This window comes from Leptonotus elevatus, chromosome 15, assembly GCF_054856555.1.
Source record: "Leptonotus elevatus isolate MCC_2025b chromosome 15, RoL_Lele_1.0, whole genome shotgun sequence".
NCBI lineage: Eukaryota > Metazoa > Chordata > Actinopteri > Syngnathiformes > Syngnathidae > Leptonotus > Leptonotus elevatus.
In genome coordinates this window covers 8,425,459-8,444,222 of record NC_141253.1, presented here as the reverse complement: position 1 = coordinate 8,444,222, position 18,764 = coordinate 8,425,459, and the positions used below count along the sequence as shown (strand labels likewise).

Genomic DNA, 18,764 nt, shown 5'->3' with positions numbered 1-18,764 from the left:
TTGTCACTCGTCTATCAATGGAAGGTCAACGTAGTCATTAGAGCCGAGCGAGGCAGTCTTTTTTTTTTTTGATGGCTTCTCCATGCGCGCGCACGCAAACTCACGCACACAACACAACACACACACACACACATATCTGAAGTTAATGTGGATCGCGTCTTGACCACGGACAAAGAGCGTGGCTGACCATTTCAATTGCCATTTAATTAAAAGCCGGGTCCGAGTACCAGGCGACGAGTCCAATCTGTGCTCGCTTCTTTCTCAACTTGTAATGAGATGTACGTGTGACAGCTGTGACAAAGAACAAGTGAGGGTTGCGTCATGCTCTCTTTGACGCATTTTGAAGCCAGCTTGTGTACAATTATGGATTCAAGGAGAGTAGGGAGGAATGAATAAAATAGAGGCACAAAGATGAATGGATGAATAAACACGCACACACACACAATGGGAACACCAGCTGACAGCTGTTAAATGGTGTATTGATTTGTCCCCGCAGTCTCCGTATTGGCCTGCCAGAACTTGTCAGAATAACGAAGAGAGAAGAGCGAGGTGCTTTTAAAGCGACAGACATGCACAAGAGGCTTCAAAGGTTAAGAGAGACCAATGATCTTTTTCTATCCATCGTTTTTTTAAAATCCTTTTTGTCCACAGCGGACTTTGCCCATTCGCATTGGGCAATTTAGCGCCCTCTTGTGGCAGTTTTCCGATCAGTAGCTAGAATGGATGGGCGAGTACTGATAATAATAATAATGGTAATAATAATTATACTACTACTACTACTACTACTAATAAATTATATTTGTAATGTACATATATATATATATATTGATACCAAATATTGATATTGGGCCAGGCCTTATTTTTATTTTTTAAGATATTGTGACTTACGGCCACAGCCATTTCATGCTATTTTCAAGGCATCTTTATGAAAACAGAAGGACTGCGACAAATTTGCAAACATAAGCAAACTGATCGATTCAATTGAACTCACCTAAATGTGCACTCGAACCTCTTCCTCTTGTTGAAGACAAATATGTGATTTGTGGTAAGTAGTTAAAATGAGGCTTGTGTTAAAAATAAAAAGACTCAGTTGTCATCCTTCATTGTGAAATGGTCACATTTAATGGTTGAAACCTGTCATTGTATATACAGCTATAAAAAAGGACCCCAGGTACAGGTAACGACATTCTACTGCTAATACATACATTAATATTTTTTATTATTATTATTAAATAATAAACTTTTGTTCAATGTTAAAGTTACATATCATAGTTTACAAAATAGAATCAGAGAAATAAGCCATTATGAATGTCGTTTTTAAAAACAAAAAAAAAGGGAAAAAAGCCAGAAACAGAAGAACTAAAACCCTATATGTGTTTTTGTAGCTGTTTCTCCATAAAATACATAAAAAACACACACAATTAAACACATCAGTACTCATCGGAATAACATAATACCAACAGTTGATCTTGGCAACAAAAAAACTGCAAAAAATACATTTTCTATGGATGTGAAGGCGGCAGAAAGCAAAGTGATTTGTGTTATTTTACAGCCATCAATGCCTCCCAAAAACAGCCTTTGTCAAAAGTAAAAAATAAAATAAAATTGGGCAGCTTGAGACTTCATTACATATAGATATATTTGTTTATTTTAATTTTTACAATCATAGGCCTTCGTGACAGATGCTAGCTAACTTTCTAAATAAACCAGACTTTTGCAAGTGTTAGTCCTCATATGCCACTAAAATCATCTGTTGAATTATGAACAGACTTCAAGTGGCATCGATCACTTTTGTGACTTCTGCTGCACCGTTCATATCCAAATTGATCAAATCTGTATGTTTTTTTTGGGGGTGGGGGGGCAATTTTACTGCAGGGGAGGGAGGGGGGTAGTTGAGTCTTTGGCATGACGCTTTAGCTGTATGGGGCACTGGGAAGGCGACAGACACGTGCACATGCTCGACTTTTACTTGCGCGCGTTTCCGTGTGAATTCCGCTCTATGTTCACACGCAAAAAGTGAAATCCGGGCGAAAGGTTAAAAAAAAAAAAAAAAAAAATAGCAGAGAAGAGAGTCAATACCGTTTACCAGCCAAAGGATTTAAATTAAAGCCAGCAGGTGCTGTTAGACGACGAGTGTTTGCAGCGATGCTCCTATTGTTGCTGCTGATGAAGGCGATGATGGCCAAGACGGCTCCACCGAAGAACTTGTGTGTCGTCATTCATTGGAAAATGCTGCCTTGGGGTGGGGGTGGGCCGGGGTGGGGGTGGGGGTGGGGGGGCATTGTCCAAGTCATCTTGGCAAGTAAGTGTATGATAGACAGAAATGATCAATGCACTGTATCCTTGGGACTTTTGTGCAAAAGAGAAAACAAAGATCCAGCCTCTTCTTCTTCCTCCTCCTCTTCTTTCCACTTTAAGACATCTAGACAGAGATGCAAAACAGTTCAACAACGTCATTCTATTTGTATATAACCTGAATAGGAATAGCAGAGTGATGAAATATTCTGGTTTGATTTCAACTGCGACGACCTTGATCATCTTGTTTCAGGGAGAAAACGGCATTAAAGCGAAATAATACCAGTTGGTCATAAATGAAATGACAGCATATTATAAAGTTAGCTCGGAAAGGCTCTTCGCACATTTGTATGGAAGCGTGGAACGGCCAACATTTTTGAATGGCAAATACGTTCAAATGTATGTATTTATTTAACTCAAAATGAATCACACATTTTATATCTGTTCTAAATGTACAATAAAATATTTTTTTCCCAAGTTTTCATATGCTTGTTAACACAAAACAGCGGAAAACATGTTAGATAGAAATATGGCTGCATATTTTAGTCATTGATATAGTAATTTCATAATAATTCATAAAATGGAGTTTAAAAAAAAACAGAGTGCCATATTGGTTTGTGTTGAGGTCATTTTTTTGCCACTAGATGGCATAATTGCATTTCAAAGACATTGGTGACAGTTCAGTGCATTTTTCTTAGCATGAAGAAACTTGCGAAATACAGCAAACGCTGCAATTTCTTTCTTCTTTCTTTCTACGAGCAAAACATTTCCTGCTTGCATGCTTTTTTTAGGAAGTCTGTGAGTTAGCCACCATTGCTCAACATGCACACCTTGAAAAAGAACACACACAAAAAAAAAGCAGAAATAAACGAAACGGGACAGATGTAGATAAATGAACTCCCTTCATCAGCTGTTTTTTTTTAAAACAACCTCGCCCGATGCCTCTCAATGTGTTCTCGCCTGTCGAAGGTCATGCTGCTGATATGTGACTGAGGGGCTGAGTGCATAATCAATTCGAAGATGAGTTCGTGTGTATATATACGTGTGTGTGCACTCACTAGATGAGGAGCAGCAGCATCCCTAACAGAAGAGGTGAGAAGAAGGTGAGAAGTTTGGCAGCCCTGCCCACTGGAGGTTCAGCCTTATGGGGTGCGTTGGACGAAGGTATGGGGGAGGTCTTGGTCTCTGTGGGGAAACACACACACACACACACACCATTTCATTTCATCTATCGCAATAAATCTACATGTTGTTGCTCCTACAATGTCATACAGCTGTTTTTATTCCCACGGGAATTGACATTTAAAAAAACACTGTTTTGACGAGTGGTTGCTGAAAAAAAAAAGAAAAGAAAAAAAAAAGCTCATGATAGCGGGAAGATGCAAACAGAAAGGAAAATGCATTGCAGTGCACAATCAATTCTAATCTGCACCAGCCAATCAATAGGAAACTTGTTGAGGCAGTTATGAAGTGAACTGGACAAGAAAAAAATCATATTCCTTTGGAAGCTGCCCAGAACTGATACACTTGAACTTCTTGTTGAGGTCATAGAATTACTGTGCTTTTTCGTTTTGTGGCTATCATTTATACGCTCTTATACGGGTGAAGCAAGCCAAACTGCTCAATGTAAAATGGAGAAATGATTCATTTAATGAATGCTCACACCAGCCGATAAAACATACATTGGATCGAGGTTATGATGTGGTAAGGCTCTAAACTAATTGGCATCGTGTTACCAAAATGTTGCTATTTTTACTCATGTACTATAAAACGGTGTATTAGGGTCACGTATATATATTTTTTTAGAGGGCAGAGACAATATTCCGAGAAAAAAACTCGCAAATTTGTGATTTTTTTTTCTCGCAAATTTGCCACTTTCTAAAGTCACAAATTTGCCATTTTACATAGTGGCAGATTTGCGAGAAAAAAAACTTGAGAAATACATATAGCGTACTACTCGACTGTTTGTGCCAATACTTTTCGGTCGGGTTTCCAAATAAGGAGATAGTAATCGCCTTAGCATAGTTTAACCATATCATGTTAAGCATTCGCTCTTTGAACCGTTGTGGACGGCCAATGGCCAGCGACAAATCATTTAAGCATTTAAGATAATTTGTTAAAATATATATTTACTTGTATATTTAGAATTATTGTTTACACATTCATACATTTTGGTACAAGTATCTAAATTGATGTGTCGAATCTGCTGCTCTCCGTCATTCACTTGCATTTACCTAAAGTATGCTAGCATCTGATTGGATAGTGTTAGTCAGCTGATAGGGGATCAGGAAGTGTTGTCGCTCTGGCTGCCATGTATGACGAGTAAAGTTTTAATTTAAGAATGAATCCGTCTCCATCCTGCCGTTTCATTTTATAAACAGTGTCCCATTAACCACCAACGAATCCTCACATGATTAGGCTATAGCTACGCTACGTGTATTTCTTGTAAGTTTCTGAGTTTCTTTTATATAAAGGTTTTTTTAAATAAAGTCAGAGAAAAAAAAACTCTGCAAGTTTAGAAAGTGGCAAATTAGTGAGTTTTTTCACGGAATATTGCCCCCGCCCTATAATATATTTATACGTGGCCCTATTACACCGTCATCGTTTCCCACATATCATAATGACAATAATAATTTTGAAATTTTGGACGGTGCCATTTTGAACTTCAAAATATTTTGGACAATTGGGTGCAATTCTAGCTCACTCAGTGATTTTTTTAATATGCATTATATTTGATGTTAATATTAATAAAAAGCCCAAAATTGTACACTTTCCTTACGAGTGTTTCTTAATGTCATTTTAAGACCTTTTTTTTTTTTTTTTTTTTGCAAATTCCATTTACAACATTAACTTTAAACGCATTTTAATGACCTGCGGAAACCCTGTAACATGATAACATTTCTATGCAACATACTGCAATTGCAAGCGGCATAAAAATTATTTTTGGGGCGAGTGGAAAGAGAATATAAGTTCCCTCTCCCTCCAATTAATGAGCGTCGCAGAGCATCGAGGAGTCGGGAGATAGCGGGAGGAAGCAGCCAGGTGTGAAATGGAGAACGCGAAAAGAGAGAGAGAGGGAAAGTGCAAAGCATGCTGCTTAGAACGCCGGAATTAATTTCCCGCAAAGCAGTTTGCTTTTTTGAGTGGTGAAACAAAAAAAAAAAAAAAAAGATGTGAGGATAATGTGATGACGACCAGAGGCCGTTATGCGGTTTATGCAACAAGCCAGAAAAGACCGCTAGAGAGCAGCAGATCTGGCAACCTAAAGGCAGAATGATGAGGAGGAAATTAGACCTTATAGAGGAAAAGTGATGGATTTATGAAGCGTGCACAAAAGGGGACTTGAACTACAAAGACTCTAATCCTTTGTATTTAGGGTGACAATAAGCCACAAAATCATTGTGGTGGATCTGCAATTATCCTCAGCCTCTTAGTGAGCCGTGTTAAAGCTGAAATAATATTAATCTGTCACACAGTTGGGCAATTAAGGTGACGTCTACACGTGTAGCTGGGTCAACACTTGCCAATCAGGGATAACGGCGTGGCTCCATGCTAACTACTAAAAGCATTTAGACTTTGTTTTAAGCATAGGGCCCTGTTTTTGTAGATAGGCGCTAGGCGTAAAAACGGGAGCATTTTTATTTTTAGTTTAGCTCCTTGGTGAATTTGGTGGACCGCATTCTAGCAGTTCCGGCAATTTGAAGGCGTATTTTATTACGTGCCCTGGCACACCTAACAATTTGGTGACAAAAAGGAGGTTATATTTTAGACCAAGATGAAACTAGGTCTAAATTGTGGCACAGGAGTCATTTTGATCAAGGTGCGAGCAGACTGCCCTCGGTGATCTCCTGCGCGGACCCCAGTGAAGTCAATTCCTGCGCGTCTCAACTACGCCGATTTTAAAGGGACTCTTCGACTCCAAGTTGGCCGCGTTCCATCCCACAGTGGCGCAAATGCAGGGGAACTCCCTTTTCTACCAAAATACCAAAAGAAAGAAAACTCCACCCATGCTATGTTAGACTGCACAAAGTGTTAGACTTGCGCAGATTTCAGACCAAAAGCAATATCAAATAGTTAGCAGATGTATTACTTAAAAACAAAACAGGATGCCAATAATACAGTATATCAAAAGTAGGGCTTCAAAATTAAAGCGTTAACTTTGGAGATGAATTTAAATTATTTAAAGTGTTATAAAGAAGATGGACAAAAACAGACTACATTGGTAGTTTTACTTTCAGTTTTGCATGACGCTTGTTGGAGAAACCCCAAGTAATGTGTGCACTTTACGAAGCAAAATTGAAAGAGTGTATTAGTTGTACATCTTTGGCCTATAATCTCAGGATAAAATACTATTTTACAGGAAAATAATTCTATTCAAGGATCAAAGAAAGCTATTTATAACTAATTTACTTCAAACTATACTTTCTATTTGATGATTTCACACCAATTAAAAGATTTTACAAGCTTTGAAAGAAAAGTAGAAGCAGAAGTAGAAAATGCGATTTTGCTCCCAAAAACATATAAATACGTTCTATTTTTTATGTTTTGAGTGTCCCAAAGACGTTTAAAAATATATATATTTTCCATAATAAAGCATACAGAAGACTTTGACGCAGCCTCTGAACTGCAGAGAACGGGTGAAGCAATGGTAGTAATTACAAAAACGGCCAGCAGGCTGCAGCAGAGTATAAGAGAGCAACCAGAAGCACGTTGCAAACAGCTATTTTCCCCAATGTTGATAATGATGAAACTTAGCTATATTCTAATAATAATTGCTGCAAAACGGAAACAGATGAAAGAAGAATCTTTCTTTTGGTAGGTTCCATGTTTTTATAGCAATAGAACACAATATTTGGCCTTGCAAGTCGGCCTTGCAAAATCTGTCAAAATCCAGTAAAACAGACGGGAGCGAAGGGGGTCACTTCAGTGAAAAATGTCTGGGAGTGAATGAGTTAATTGCGATTCATTACGGAAAATTGTGCGATTAATTAGTAAAACATTTTTAATCACTTGACATCACTAATCCAAATCTTAACAACACCGTCGTTATGGTAAAGTATCATTTTAGATGAGCATCCAGATGTTCCATCAGAGAAACCTGATGTGTGCTCCACAATGCAGTATTGAGATGGAGGACTCTAAATTTGAGACTAAAGGTTTCTGGCCTAAACAGCATGAAATACATTCTGTTGAGAAAGCACGATGAGATACCCAGTCTGTGATTTCTAAAGGATGTGCTTTTAATTTTAATAAGCCCCGTAGCTATTGTAAATGGAAACCATCCATCAACCCATCGCTTTTAAGTTTAAAACATGTTTTTCTGAACAGGTGACAACAATTAATATTGCTTGTTGCATCTCGTTACATTTACGCACTGCAGCAGGCACGAAGTATCTGATATGAAATTGGAGCTATCAGACGCTGTCCACTTTCCGTCTCGCTGTCAGGGTGAGACAGTGAGACTTTTCAAAGGCTCCACACCAAACGGCTTTTTGCGTTAATAGCGCCAGGGCAGCTGAGCGATGGTCGTATCGCCGAGGATGAGATTTCATCTGTCTGTCAGTGCGCTATCCTTTTTGATGGGAAATGAGAAGCAGGACACGCTGCCAACGTCATTTAATCTCCACGAGGTATTGGTGACAACCTATTTTAAGCATAAACAGGAGAAAAATATAACCCCCCAAAAAAAGCGTTACAGAGAATGGATAGATGAAAATCATGAAAATCATAAATAGACATTTCATTATGTGAATGCAGTAAAGTACACAGTTAAGAATAAAACATATTTTTCTCATTGCAATACTTCTATAGTGGACCTTTGTCCTCATTTGAACAAAGGGACCTCGCTGATATTTATTTATTTTTTGCTGATAGAGCTTGCACAGATTGAATCGATCGTCTAAAATGTAACAGTTGTGAGGAGGCCTGACAAGGATGCGGAGTAGGTAATAACGAGCAAAACAGTGATCAATACACAGGCGTGTACAAAAAAAAAAGAGTGGACGAGAGAGCGCGAGGGTGATAGAAGCATCAGCTGGGATGGAGAGATGAGGAGAATCCTGATGACCTCCTCTTCTCACCAGTGTTCACACAATGTACCTAAATAGTGTGCACATGCATGTGCGAGTACACTGTTTGCATGATGGAGTGTTCCAAAAGGCCACCTTTTCCCTTTCTGCAATTTAGCATGTGTTGTGATTCTCATTTGAGCTCATATGGAACCTGCAGTAGTGCTACTAATGGCCTACAGGGGGCACTGTTACATTGTGAAACCCATTGTGAGCGAGGCCTCCAAGCTTTAGAGGCCGCCAAATGAAGTAAGGGTTAGTAGCAGTAATAAAAATATATATATAATAATAATAATAATTGTGTATATATATAAATATATATATATATACACTTTTTTTCTAACAAGAATTTCTGCAAAGCATTTCATTTCAACTCCAGCAACCACAAGGTTCAAGTTGGCTTCAGCGGAGGGCGTGAGAAGCAAAATAAAAAAGTTATTGGAAGCCCAGTACTGCTTTCAAGAGGGATGATAAAAGCCGACTGTGAAGAGGAAATTTTTTAATAGATTGAATGGGAACATGGATTTTAGAGCGAATGATGTCCTTGCTAATTTATGGGGGCCAGACTATGCGGTTAAAAGTGAAAAGAGAAAATTAGATCAATAAAGCGGGCGGTTGTAAACGCAACACGGGCTGTTTACCACAATTTTGACCCTGGACTTTGTCTGTGTGTCCAATTTATAAATCAACAAGGCTTGAACTTCTTTGATGCAGTGGTGCAAAATGTGGATAATGCACTAGCATGCGTCAATGGTATTGATCAGCACCATGATTTTAAGTCTTCTTCAACACCGATGATGTTTGATGGTTTCAAGAGCAAGTGAAGCCACAATCTGCCAACACTTGCGTATCATCACATGATGACGTCATGTGACGAGCAAAAGCGGATGAGACTGAACCTTACGCGTGAGATACTCCACATCAGTCGTGGAGGTGGTCTGCACTGGTTCTTCAATCCAAGGCGTAGCATGCACGGCAACGCTCCAGTCACTCCATGTTCCAATCTCTGTGTCTTTCGCAGCGACCTGGTGAACACACACGTAGATGTATAAAAAAAAAAAAAAGGTATGTGCTATTTGGTGAAGGCAATGTGAAGGTAAAAAAAAAAAAAAAGGTAACTTAGACACCTTAGAAGATAGCTGTTAGCGGAATGCATGGTTGCGCCAACTCGCATTAGCGCTAATTGGCTATTATTAGCGCTACTTTACGCTGATGTGCCTCATTAATTAATGAGAAAAAGAGATGTGAGATCCTTTTTTTTTGTTACAGTCGTGTACCGATTTTTATATATATATTTTTTATCTATGAATGTTTGAACATTCAGAGTGTTTAAACAAGAGATACATGTGACAAAATGTCTTAGGGATGAGCATGTGTGCGGTGAAAGAGGGGAGGGAGATGTTTTTAAAGTAATATTAACAACTCCGGGCGTCTGTCTTTTCCGTAAACCTCCTACAGAACTGCGAGATCCCGCGAGACGGGACATTACGAGAATTGCGCCTCAGAAGCGAAACGCTCTTCAATAAAAACACCCGCAAGTCGAAATAGTACTTTATCAAAATAGTACAATATCGCTTTTATTTTTGTGAAAAACTGTAATGGAAATCATAGCTAGCTAGATAGATAGATAGATAGACAGATAGATAGATAGATAGATGGATAGATAGATCATCATTATATATCCATATGATGTGGGTGTGAAAGTACCTGGATGATGTATTCCTTCCCAGCATAGGCATCGGTGATGGTGTGAGACGTGCTTTCAGATAGTTCCACCTAAAACAAATGTAAAACAAAAAAAATAAAGATTAGACTGGAGGATGTAAAAGTAAAAATACATAATTTTACCCCTTAGATACTTTTAATTTACCCCCCGTACATGTATAAAACAAACATGTACATATGTAAAAACAACCATCCAGAGAGAATGAAAAAAACAGACTGGTAATAAAAGTACACTTGTGAAGACAGAAAATACAAAATATACAAAACAACATACACAATAGCAAAGCAACACCAGCAAAGTCGAAAAAAGAAATACTAAGGGAAAGTACAAAGTACTGAAAGAATTACTGAAGCTGGACAAAATTAGAACATATGCCAATAAGCGCTAGTCATCTATGCTAGGTGCTGATTCAAACTGATAAGGTTTTCATGTTTTAACATAATATTTATGTGTACAGTATAATACGCCACTAAAGTAGGGGATTTGTGGTTCCCGTGGCAACCGTTGTGACGATCAGACTTATTACAAGCCACGCGCTACTAATAAGTTTAAGCTGATCTTTCTAAGCACACACTTTCCATATTGTTGCTTTTAACTTACTATTAGTAGGAAGTCGGATGTATTTTTGAAACGGAGAAGAAATATTGCAACATCATGAACTCTGAAATGTATTTGGCAAACGGGAATTTATGAGCACCCGAGTCCACTGGAAGTCACTCTGACAGCTCTTTCCTTCTACCTATAGTGCCAGCCATAAATTATGGGCTCAGCGTTGCAATTCTACCTTTAATGTTTTATGGTGGTTATATTAGCTCAGCCGCGCGGGATACAATTTTTATTGAGTGGTTATTTATTTACAACACGCCTTTCATCATTATTGTGCACATGAATCAAGCCGGTTGATTTTTTGTTGTTGCTGTGTTTTTATATTCGACTATTGGGATGATTGAACTCTGATGCCCCCAGCGGTAAACGGTTTGGCGTGAATGCAGCACATCCACAGCATAACTCACAATTAAAGCGGAAAGCTTTTGGCGTGGATGACACATTTGATGACTCAAGAACACACGCCAGCGCTGGACGGCGTTTCGCACACGCTTTTAACGTGCAGGGGGTAGCAGATTGAACCGAATACGTGCGTCACTTGGAAGCGCACGCCGCTTTGATTTGATGCTCTGTTTGTGTGTATGTTTGTTTGCCTTTGGCTTGCGTCTTGACACGTTCAATGGAAAAACAGCACTCGGAAAGGTGCTGACTTTTCCTCTCCTGAAGCCAAATTAAATGATTTACTGACATGCCTTTTACAGTTTTCCAATGAGACGAGAAACATACGCACAGACGGCTGCAAAAGTGGATTAGAAAAAAAAAAGAGCCATGAAATTGTCACATCTTTGATTGGACCATATTAGCAAGAATTTCATCACCTGGTGAAAGCAAGTCAACCTACCATACATACTTGCACATCAAAATCAACATTAACCAGCTTTAAAACTTAAAGAAAGCAAAACAAAAGCATTACTGCTGTAACTCTGAACTGGAATTCCAAAAGAGAACAATGAGGACATTTAGGAGTAAGGACGGGCGAGTACCGATACCAGGTATCTAGTACTCACGACGGCGACAGATACAAATATCGGTTGAATGAAGTTGTACAGCCACATACTTTTTCTGTCTACTGCATTATTTGTTTAATTCGTTAATTTATTTATTCACTTATTTCCAGACATTTTATTTATTTATTTATTTATTTCTATACATTTTATTTGTTGATTGATTGATTTAAATTCATTGTATTGACTGTTCCATACAAAATATGAACTGTACATAATGAACAAACATATTTTTTTTATTTTTTTATCAGAGTACTCATGCAATTTTAAGGAGAAATGCTATATAAGGACATATAGGTCTTACTTTAAAATCATCTGTCATTGATTTAATATAAATTTTACGTATATAAAGTACCAGTACTAAAGAGTTGAGTTCTCATACTGGTATCGGTCTGAAAAAAAAGGGGGGTATTGAACATCACTAATTAAGAGCATATCAGTACATATCGTAAGTATGGTATCTTCCTGAAAAAAATATATATTATTGATTATTAATGCCATAATGTGATGAGCTTTAATGTGAACAATAACCCACACAATTCAATTTAATCGGTTAATTCTGAACACAGCTACATAAATGGTAGATTACAAGAGGGTGTGCACACATTTGCAACCAATTGTTCATTTTTACTTCACAATTTTTTTTTTTTACTACAAAAAATGTCATCTGCTCTAGACAGATAGACACATTTAAAGTACATTAAAACACAAGAAAGCTCCAGTGTTATAATTAGTTTAAAAAAAGAAAAAGAGGAGACACTGAAAAGAATAAACAACTTTTGATAGCATTATGGCCATCACATTTCACTGTTGTTGCATTCCGATGAGCTCATGTGATAAATCTTTACACAACCGCAGCCTCTCAGAACACTTCTTCTGTAAGTTTTTCCTTCCAAATAAACTCTCTTATCTCATGATGATGTTGACCCCTCTTTTTTTCCAGCGTGGCCTTGATCTTCAACAGCGTCTTTCTCCCGCCCACGTTTTGTTTGGAAGAACAAGGCCAGACTTTATCTCACAAACCGAGCGCTATATTTACAAGCTTAATTTATTTAGTGGAATGCACTAACAACATCATTTGAGCATGCTCGCATCTGTGTGCGTCTGACCGTATTCCATCATATGCCCTGCGCACAATATGCACAGACCAGTGTTTAGCTATCGGAGCTGTTTACATGTCGGCCAAGCAGCGTGACCACGTCGCCTCTTAGAATTTTCTACCAGACAGCGTATGTGGATATTTACAGAGAAAGGTCTCTAAAATAAACATGTGGACGTTCAGTCACACACACAAAAAAAAGCACGTCTTTGAATATGCAAGCGAACAACAGATCTTGACAACACAAGCATTGTCCGATTTTTTACCATAAAAAATATATATATCAGTGTCAATATTTCAAAGCTTCACAGACACACATCCATCATAAATTAGCAGACCTGATATTCTCACAACCTCAGGTAGTGCCAACGTTGAACGCAGCTTTGGTTACCTTGAGAACCAGTAGGCTGAATCATGCCAGTATATAACAGCCAGCATTTGGTTGTATCATCTTCCGCCTCACTCGGGAAACGAGTGGTCGCTGAGGCCAGTTGCTTGCCTTTATTTGCGGAAGCCAAGCCCAGAGTGGGAAAATTAACAGAGCGCCAAAGACACACAAACAACCCTTCACCCTGCTAACAATTTCATGGAGCAATCAAGTACATGCCGCATTTCATAAGCTAATGTTGCTATCTAATGAAAATCTGTGAACCCCAAAAACTAGCTAATTTAATCACAGTCGTCGCCTTCCTCTATCCTCCACGTGTAAAGTGAGCGCTTGTCAAGATTCATTTCCATTATCAGGTAACATTTAATGATCAAAGCATGAAAATCCACATTCATTAGTGTAGTGGTAAAGCACCACACATTGACAAAGCAGCTTAGCATTACAATAACAGTGCTATCCGATACTAGCATTGATTAGACTGTTAGCTATGCTGCTAACACTGTAATTATTTTTTAACTTTTATATTATGATAGTGCTTTGGGGGGTTAGTAGTGTTAGTTAGTAGATATTTCTAAATTGTTTTAATTCATTGCCTTACATTTATCACGAGTATCACAATTTTAGAAACATCTCAGTCTTGTTGTATGGTGTTACACATCGCCAATGAATTCGGTTTCTATAAGAGACAAAGCAAGTCTTTTATTCGAGGTGTTTACATTGCACGTGTGTATCAAATGTTTTAGCCAACAAATATGTATGCAGATGACATGAGCCAACACTTGCTGAGAGGGAGGCAGAGAGGCATGGTGGAGTCCGATGCTATCCTTGCAAAATAAATAAATACATAAATATATCTGATCCTTAACCTGTAAGATCAAGCGCGTGCTGAAACTAAAATCTATTTGCTTTCTGCTGCGTGTTTTTGTGTATCTCTTGGGCTGATCTATTGGACAAAACAAGCAATTAGACTGTTCAAGTAATAAAATCTGGATTTTCACCATTCATAAGGAGCATACCTAAAGGGAATTGGACATATGTGGCCAAACGTATTGCCTGCCAAAAATAAAAAATAAAAATAAATATTTACCCATAAAACATCACGTTGACTCGCTTCACTACTCCCAAGATACAGTATGATAATTATGATGATAAAACATCTCCCCAGATGAATTGGCCACCGAATGGTTTGTTTTGACAGCAATCTTCTTTAAATATCGTCACTCTGGAGACATCGCTTCATTCCATGCATAAACACCATATGTTTGTTAATTGTAAACAGTTTACGTGAGTATATGGCACAGAGAAGTCGGAAAATGAGCCAAATGTCCACACGCTGGCACACCCGGATTGTTCAACCTTTTTCAACAGGAAGTGCAATCATCAGACCTGTCCCCAGAAATCAATGCATTTACACGGGGGCTCCAATTGAAACTTTATTTTGCTCCAAATGTTTATACTACTGTAAACGAAAAACAAAAACAAACAAAACAAACAAAACAAATTTTTTTTATTTTATTTAACAATTTAAAAATTAAAAAATTTAAAATTTACAATTTTTTAACATTTAAAAATGTAAAAATTTAAAATTTAAAATTTAAAATTTAAAATTTAAAATTTAAAATTTAAAATTTTAAAAAAGAATAATTACAAAATAAAAAAAATAAAATTAATGAATAAATAATCACAGCATTGTTTCTTTATATTTTTAACATCTACTTTAGACTGCTCATGGGGATGTGTGACAATCAAGACTTAATGGCCCTTGTATTGCTTCTATTAGATTGAACAAAGATTGACAGCAAAGTGTTGGTAAGAATGGTGGTGGTACATGAAAATTTAAGTTAAGCATATATTACCATGGAAATTATGCAATACTTTAAGGGTCTAACAACTGACCAGTGAGAGGTAGCCAATAGAGGGCGCTACGGCATCACCGCAACTATTCACAAGACATACATGGAAATTATGAGATAGGAGCATTTGGGGTGCATGATTGCTGCACACGGAGCTGAATGGGCTCTATGCACTACACTCGTCAAACAGTCGATAATAGATTGCATGGAATTGCTTTTCACAGGTAGAAGTTTAAAAAAAAATTATATATCATTATCTTGGGAAACAGAGCAGATGAAACTTTGGAAAGTGCTATCTATTCCAGTGCTCAAGCGAGCAAGCAAAGTCAATTCAATTTGACAAACGATGTCTAGTTTTGTTGCAGTGCAAGAGATATGTGATTTATGCAACTTATTCTTAAACTTTTTCACTAACAGCAAGTAATGTTCTAGCAAGTAAGGGATTGTTTTCTTTCATTGGTCAGTTTTTCATTTTATGGCCTTTAAGCTATTTTTCAGACTGCAAATGTGACGTTACTTACTATTAGTGATAGATCGTGATAGAGACTATAAAGGCTCAAATTTTCTGCCCAGCCCAAGTCTAGCACAAAGCGCAAGCTTAACTTTGTCCATGGATGGAGTTTTCTTTCCTTTGGTATTTTGGGTATGCCCTGTTGTGCACCATTGTGGGAGGGAATTCAGCCGACTCCCAGTCAATTGAAGCGGCTCCTCCTTTCAATAAACCAATTAAATTCAGTGCAGAGAGAAGTGAAGCTGGCTGCACATGTGACATGGGCAATTGGAGACCACCTTGCACCCCAGATTGTGAAGTAAATTGAGAAATCCCTGTCTCGTGCATATTTGTTTTTCACATCCTTCTTTTCTTAGCACCTCTATTTATGCTTGACTCCTGTTCAAACATTTGTAGAGTTTTCCTGAAAATGTTATATCAAGTTATAAAACCTCAGCAAGCCTTGACTTCTACAGTAACGGTATGAGAAAACTTTTGTTGACACAAAACACAAGATATGAAATTGTACTTTGTTTGGAATATCTAAAATGCTCCGATACACAATGGTAATCCCTGAAATGTTTAACTGGTAGAACACATATTCTGTAGACCTCTACATAGCATGCCATCGCCAAATCCTATAGTTCTGTCTAAAAGACTAAAGCAGAAATGCCTCACACACATGCACATACACCCCCCCCCCCCCCCACACACACACACTCCAAAAGCTTCTACACTAATCCAGACAAAAGGGCCAAAGAGGAAATGTGAACATTCCTCCGAGATTGGACATGAACTATGGGAAAGAAAGTGACCCTCCATTTTTCTCACATCCCATCTTATCGTCTATTTACAGTGATGTTGAGAAGATATATAGATATTAAAAAAACAAAAAAAGCAATTAGCCCCTGTTGCATTGTACAGTACTTGCAGTCATCCATGTAATGCTTTGACATAAATTGCAAAGGTCAGAGAGAGGGGAAAGGGCAAAGAGATAAGATAAACAAGTACAAAAATAAGATTAAGGCGGAAGATTAGGGATCAATTATTTAAAAAGTAAATGAGCAAAGAAAGTCAAATCAAGATGGAAAGCAGAGTGAGGGAGACATGGAGGGAATTGGCGTCGGTGGTCAGATCTAATCCACTGAGCATGTCTGTTGTCCTGGAAAGGAAACCCAATTATATGGCACTTCCACTGGCCCGATGCCGCTCGGTGGGTGTATGTGTGTGCTTACGCTGAGAAGTTTGGTCTCATTACGTTGACTGACAGCCCCCATTTTTTCCACCATGCTCTCCTCCCATATACGAGCGTATAGATGCACATGTGTGCGCACACAAACGCCAGGTCCGGAGGATATTTCACTAGATGGTGTTTCTCTCGGCTTGAAGCCTTCCGAATCGCCCAGGCAGCAATTACTGTAAGAGGGCGCTAAACCCTCCAGCGGGTCGAAAAAAAAACATCTTCGGAGCTTGTACGAGTATAGCAGTGAAGGTGACACAACATCAAGTCTGCCTTTCAAAAAATGTTACATATTGAAACGGTATTGGGCGATAACCTTTTGATCAAGCTTGTTCTTTTGTCACATTTCCAAACAGGTCCTGTCAGGCTTATAAATAAGGAAACATGCACAGGATTCAGCACCACAGTTTAGCATTCTATTGGGCAAGGGACAATGTTTGATATCTTGAAAAGGTGTTCAAAATAGACCCCCCGCATGATGGAAATTCATCCGTCGGTCTGTTTTCTACCATTTGTGCTGTTCAGGGTCATGGGTGAGCTGGAGACTTTTCCCAGCTTAACTTGTGGCGAAAAGCCATTCAAATGCTTTACATCATGCAATACAATCATTTTACAAACACCCACTTTACTACAGACAAACGACTTTTTTTTATTTTTTTTAGAAGAAGAACACAAGTCATATATTCTTTGACATGTTTCTGAAGCCAAGCTAAATGATGATGACTGTAACGTGATAGTGTAGTCGGTCCTGATAAACGATGTGTCTGTGCCGGTGTCCTTCTGATGGGATGTTTTCCCCCAATCAAGGTCTAGACATTTATCATGTGCAGTCATAGATACAGATGAATGCCTTAAGGGGTGGATGCTTAGATAGCTGGCTTATTGCGTGGATGGACGGATTGGATAGATGGAGGGCAAGGTGATAGCTGAGGGGGAAAGACACGATATCTGTAAGTAAAAAAAAAAAAAAAGTGTGGGGGGGTGTCTGGAAGGGAGATGAGGAATGCAATGGAATGAAAAATATGAAACGGAATACAAAGTGTTGTCATGACTATCTATCTATCTATCTATCTATCTATCTATCTATCTATCTATCTATCTATCTATCTATCTATCTATCTATCTATCTATCTATCTATCTATCTATCTATCTATCTATCTATCTATCTATCTATCTATCTATCTATCTATCTATCTATCTATCCATCTATCCATCTATCCATCCATCAGCGCGTGTCATTTTCTCTGTGTGTGCTTGTGTAATAGCATCGTGATTTACGACTTTCTCAGTCAGAAGAACATTGCATATATGTACGCCAATCCATTTAATTAGGGAACAAAAATGTGTTAACTTCTGAGACTGTTTTTAAAATCATATGCATACAAGCATCTAGAAACTGTGCGTTTGCGTAATTGCTGCTTCCACATCCATGTTTCTGTGCACAAATCTGACCGCAATGGGTATGTGCGTGTTTTCAGTCGACTGGAGTTCAGCGTCACCCCCCCAAAGGGAAATTACAGCACAGCAGATGTAGTTTCATACCATAGCGGAAAGAGAATATTGAGCAATGTGAAATTGTTCTCATCACGGTGACTGGTCCATTGCTTTTAATTGCTCAGAGAGTTGAGCTCCACTTCTCAGTGAAGAGAGCATTAGAAAGAGGTCATGGGAACCGGCATCGGATTCGTTGAACATTTAAAGGCGAGTGGATGTAGTGAGGTGCGGTGAGGTTCATGGCTGGTGAGGCACTGACAGAGCGACGTGGCAGCCTGACTTGAAATAAATATTTTTGTCGTTCAAAAATATGTACGGGAGTTCCGGGGCGGGATTACAAATATTTTGGAAAGGTTCCGCAACCCCCAAAATTGGCCTAATGATGCAAATGGTAATGAAACTCAACTCAACTCAAAGGAAAAGAGTTTGACGTGTTAGACTCGAGGGATGAAAAGTTTCCTTTTCAGGAGTTCTGAAACTTTTTTTTGTCAAACTTTTTC

General features: G+C 38.3%; 1 protein-coding gene across 5 annotated transcripts in view; it reads right to left on the bottom strand.

The window, feature by feature from the left end:
* Positions 1-1,099: 1,099 nt before the first annotated feature.
* The window catches only part of cntfr (ciliary neurotrophic factor receptor), a 203,945-nt gene continuing 186,280 nt past the window's right edge, over positions 1,100-18,764 (bottom strand). For 4 of the 5 annotated variants that reach the window (XM_086097749.1, XM_086097747.1, XM_086097750.1 and 1 more), the window contains 4 exons: positions 10,071-10,139; positions 9,268-9,388; positions 3,354-3,480; positions 1,100-2,422 (listed from right to left, as the gene is read on the bottom strand). In XM_086097749.1, the coding sequence (XP_085953875.1) occupies position 2,422; positions 3,354-3,480; positions 9,268-9,388; positions 10,071-10,139 (318 nt within the window). In that variant the 3' untranslated portion in view covers positions 1,100-2,421. Of the gene's footprint in view, positions 2,423-3,352; positions 3,481-9,267; positions 9,389-10,070; positions 10,140-18,764 lie in introns of those variants that run through there. The other variant, XM_086097748.1, reaches the window with a different exon arrangement.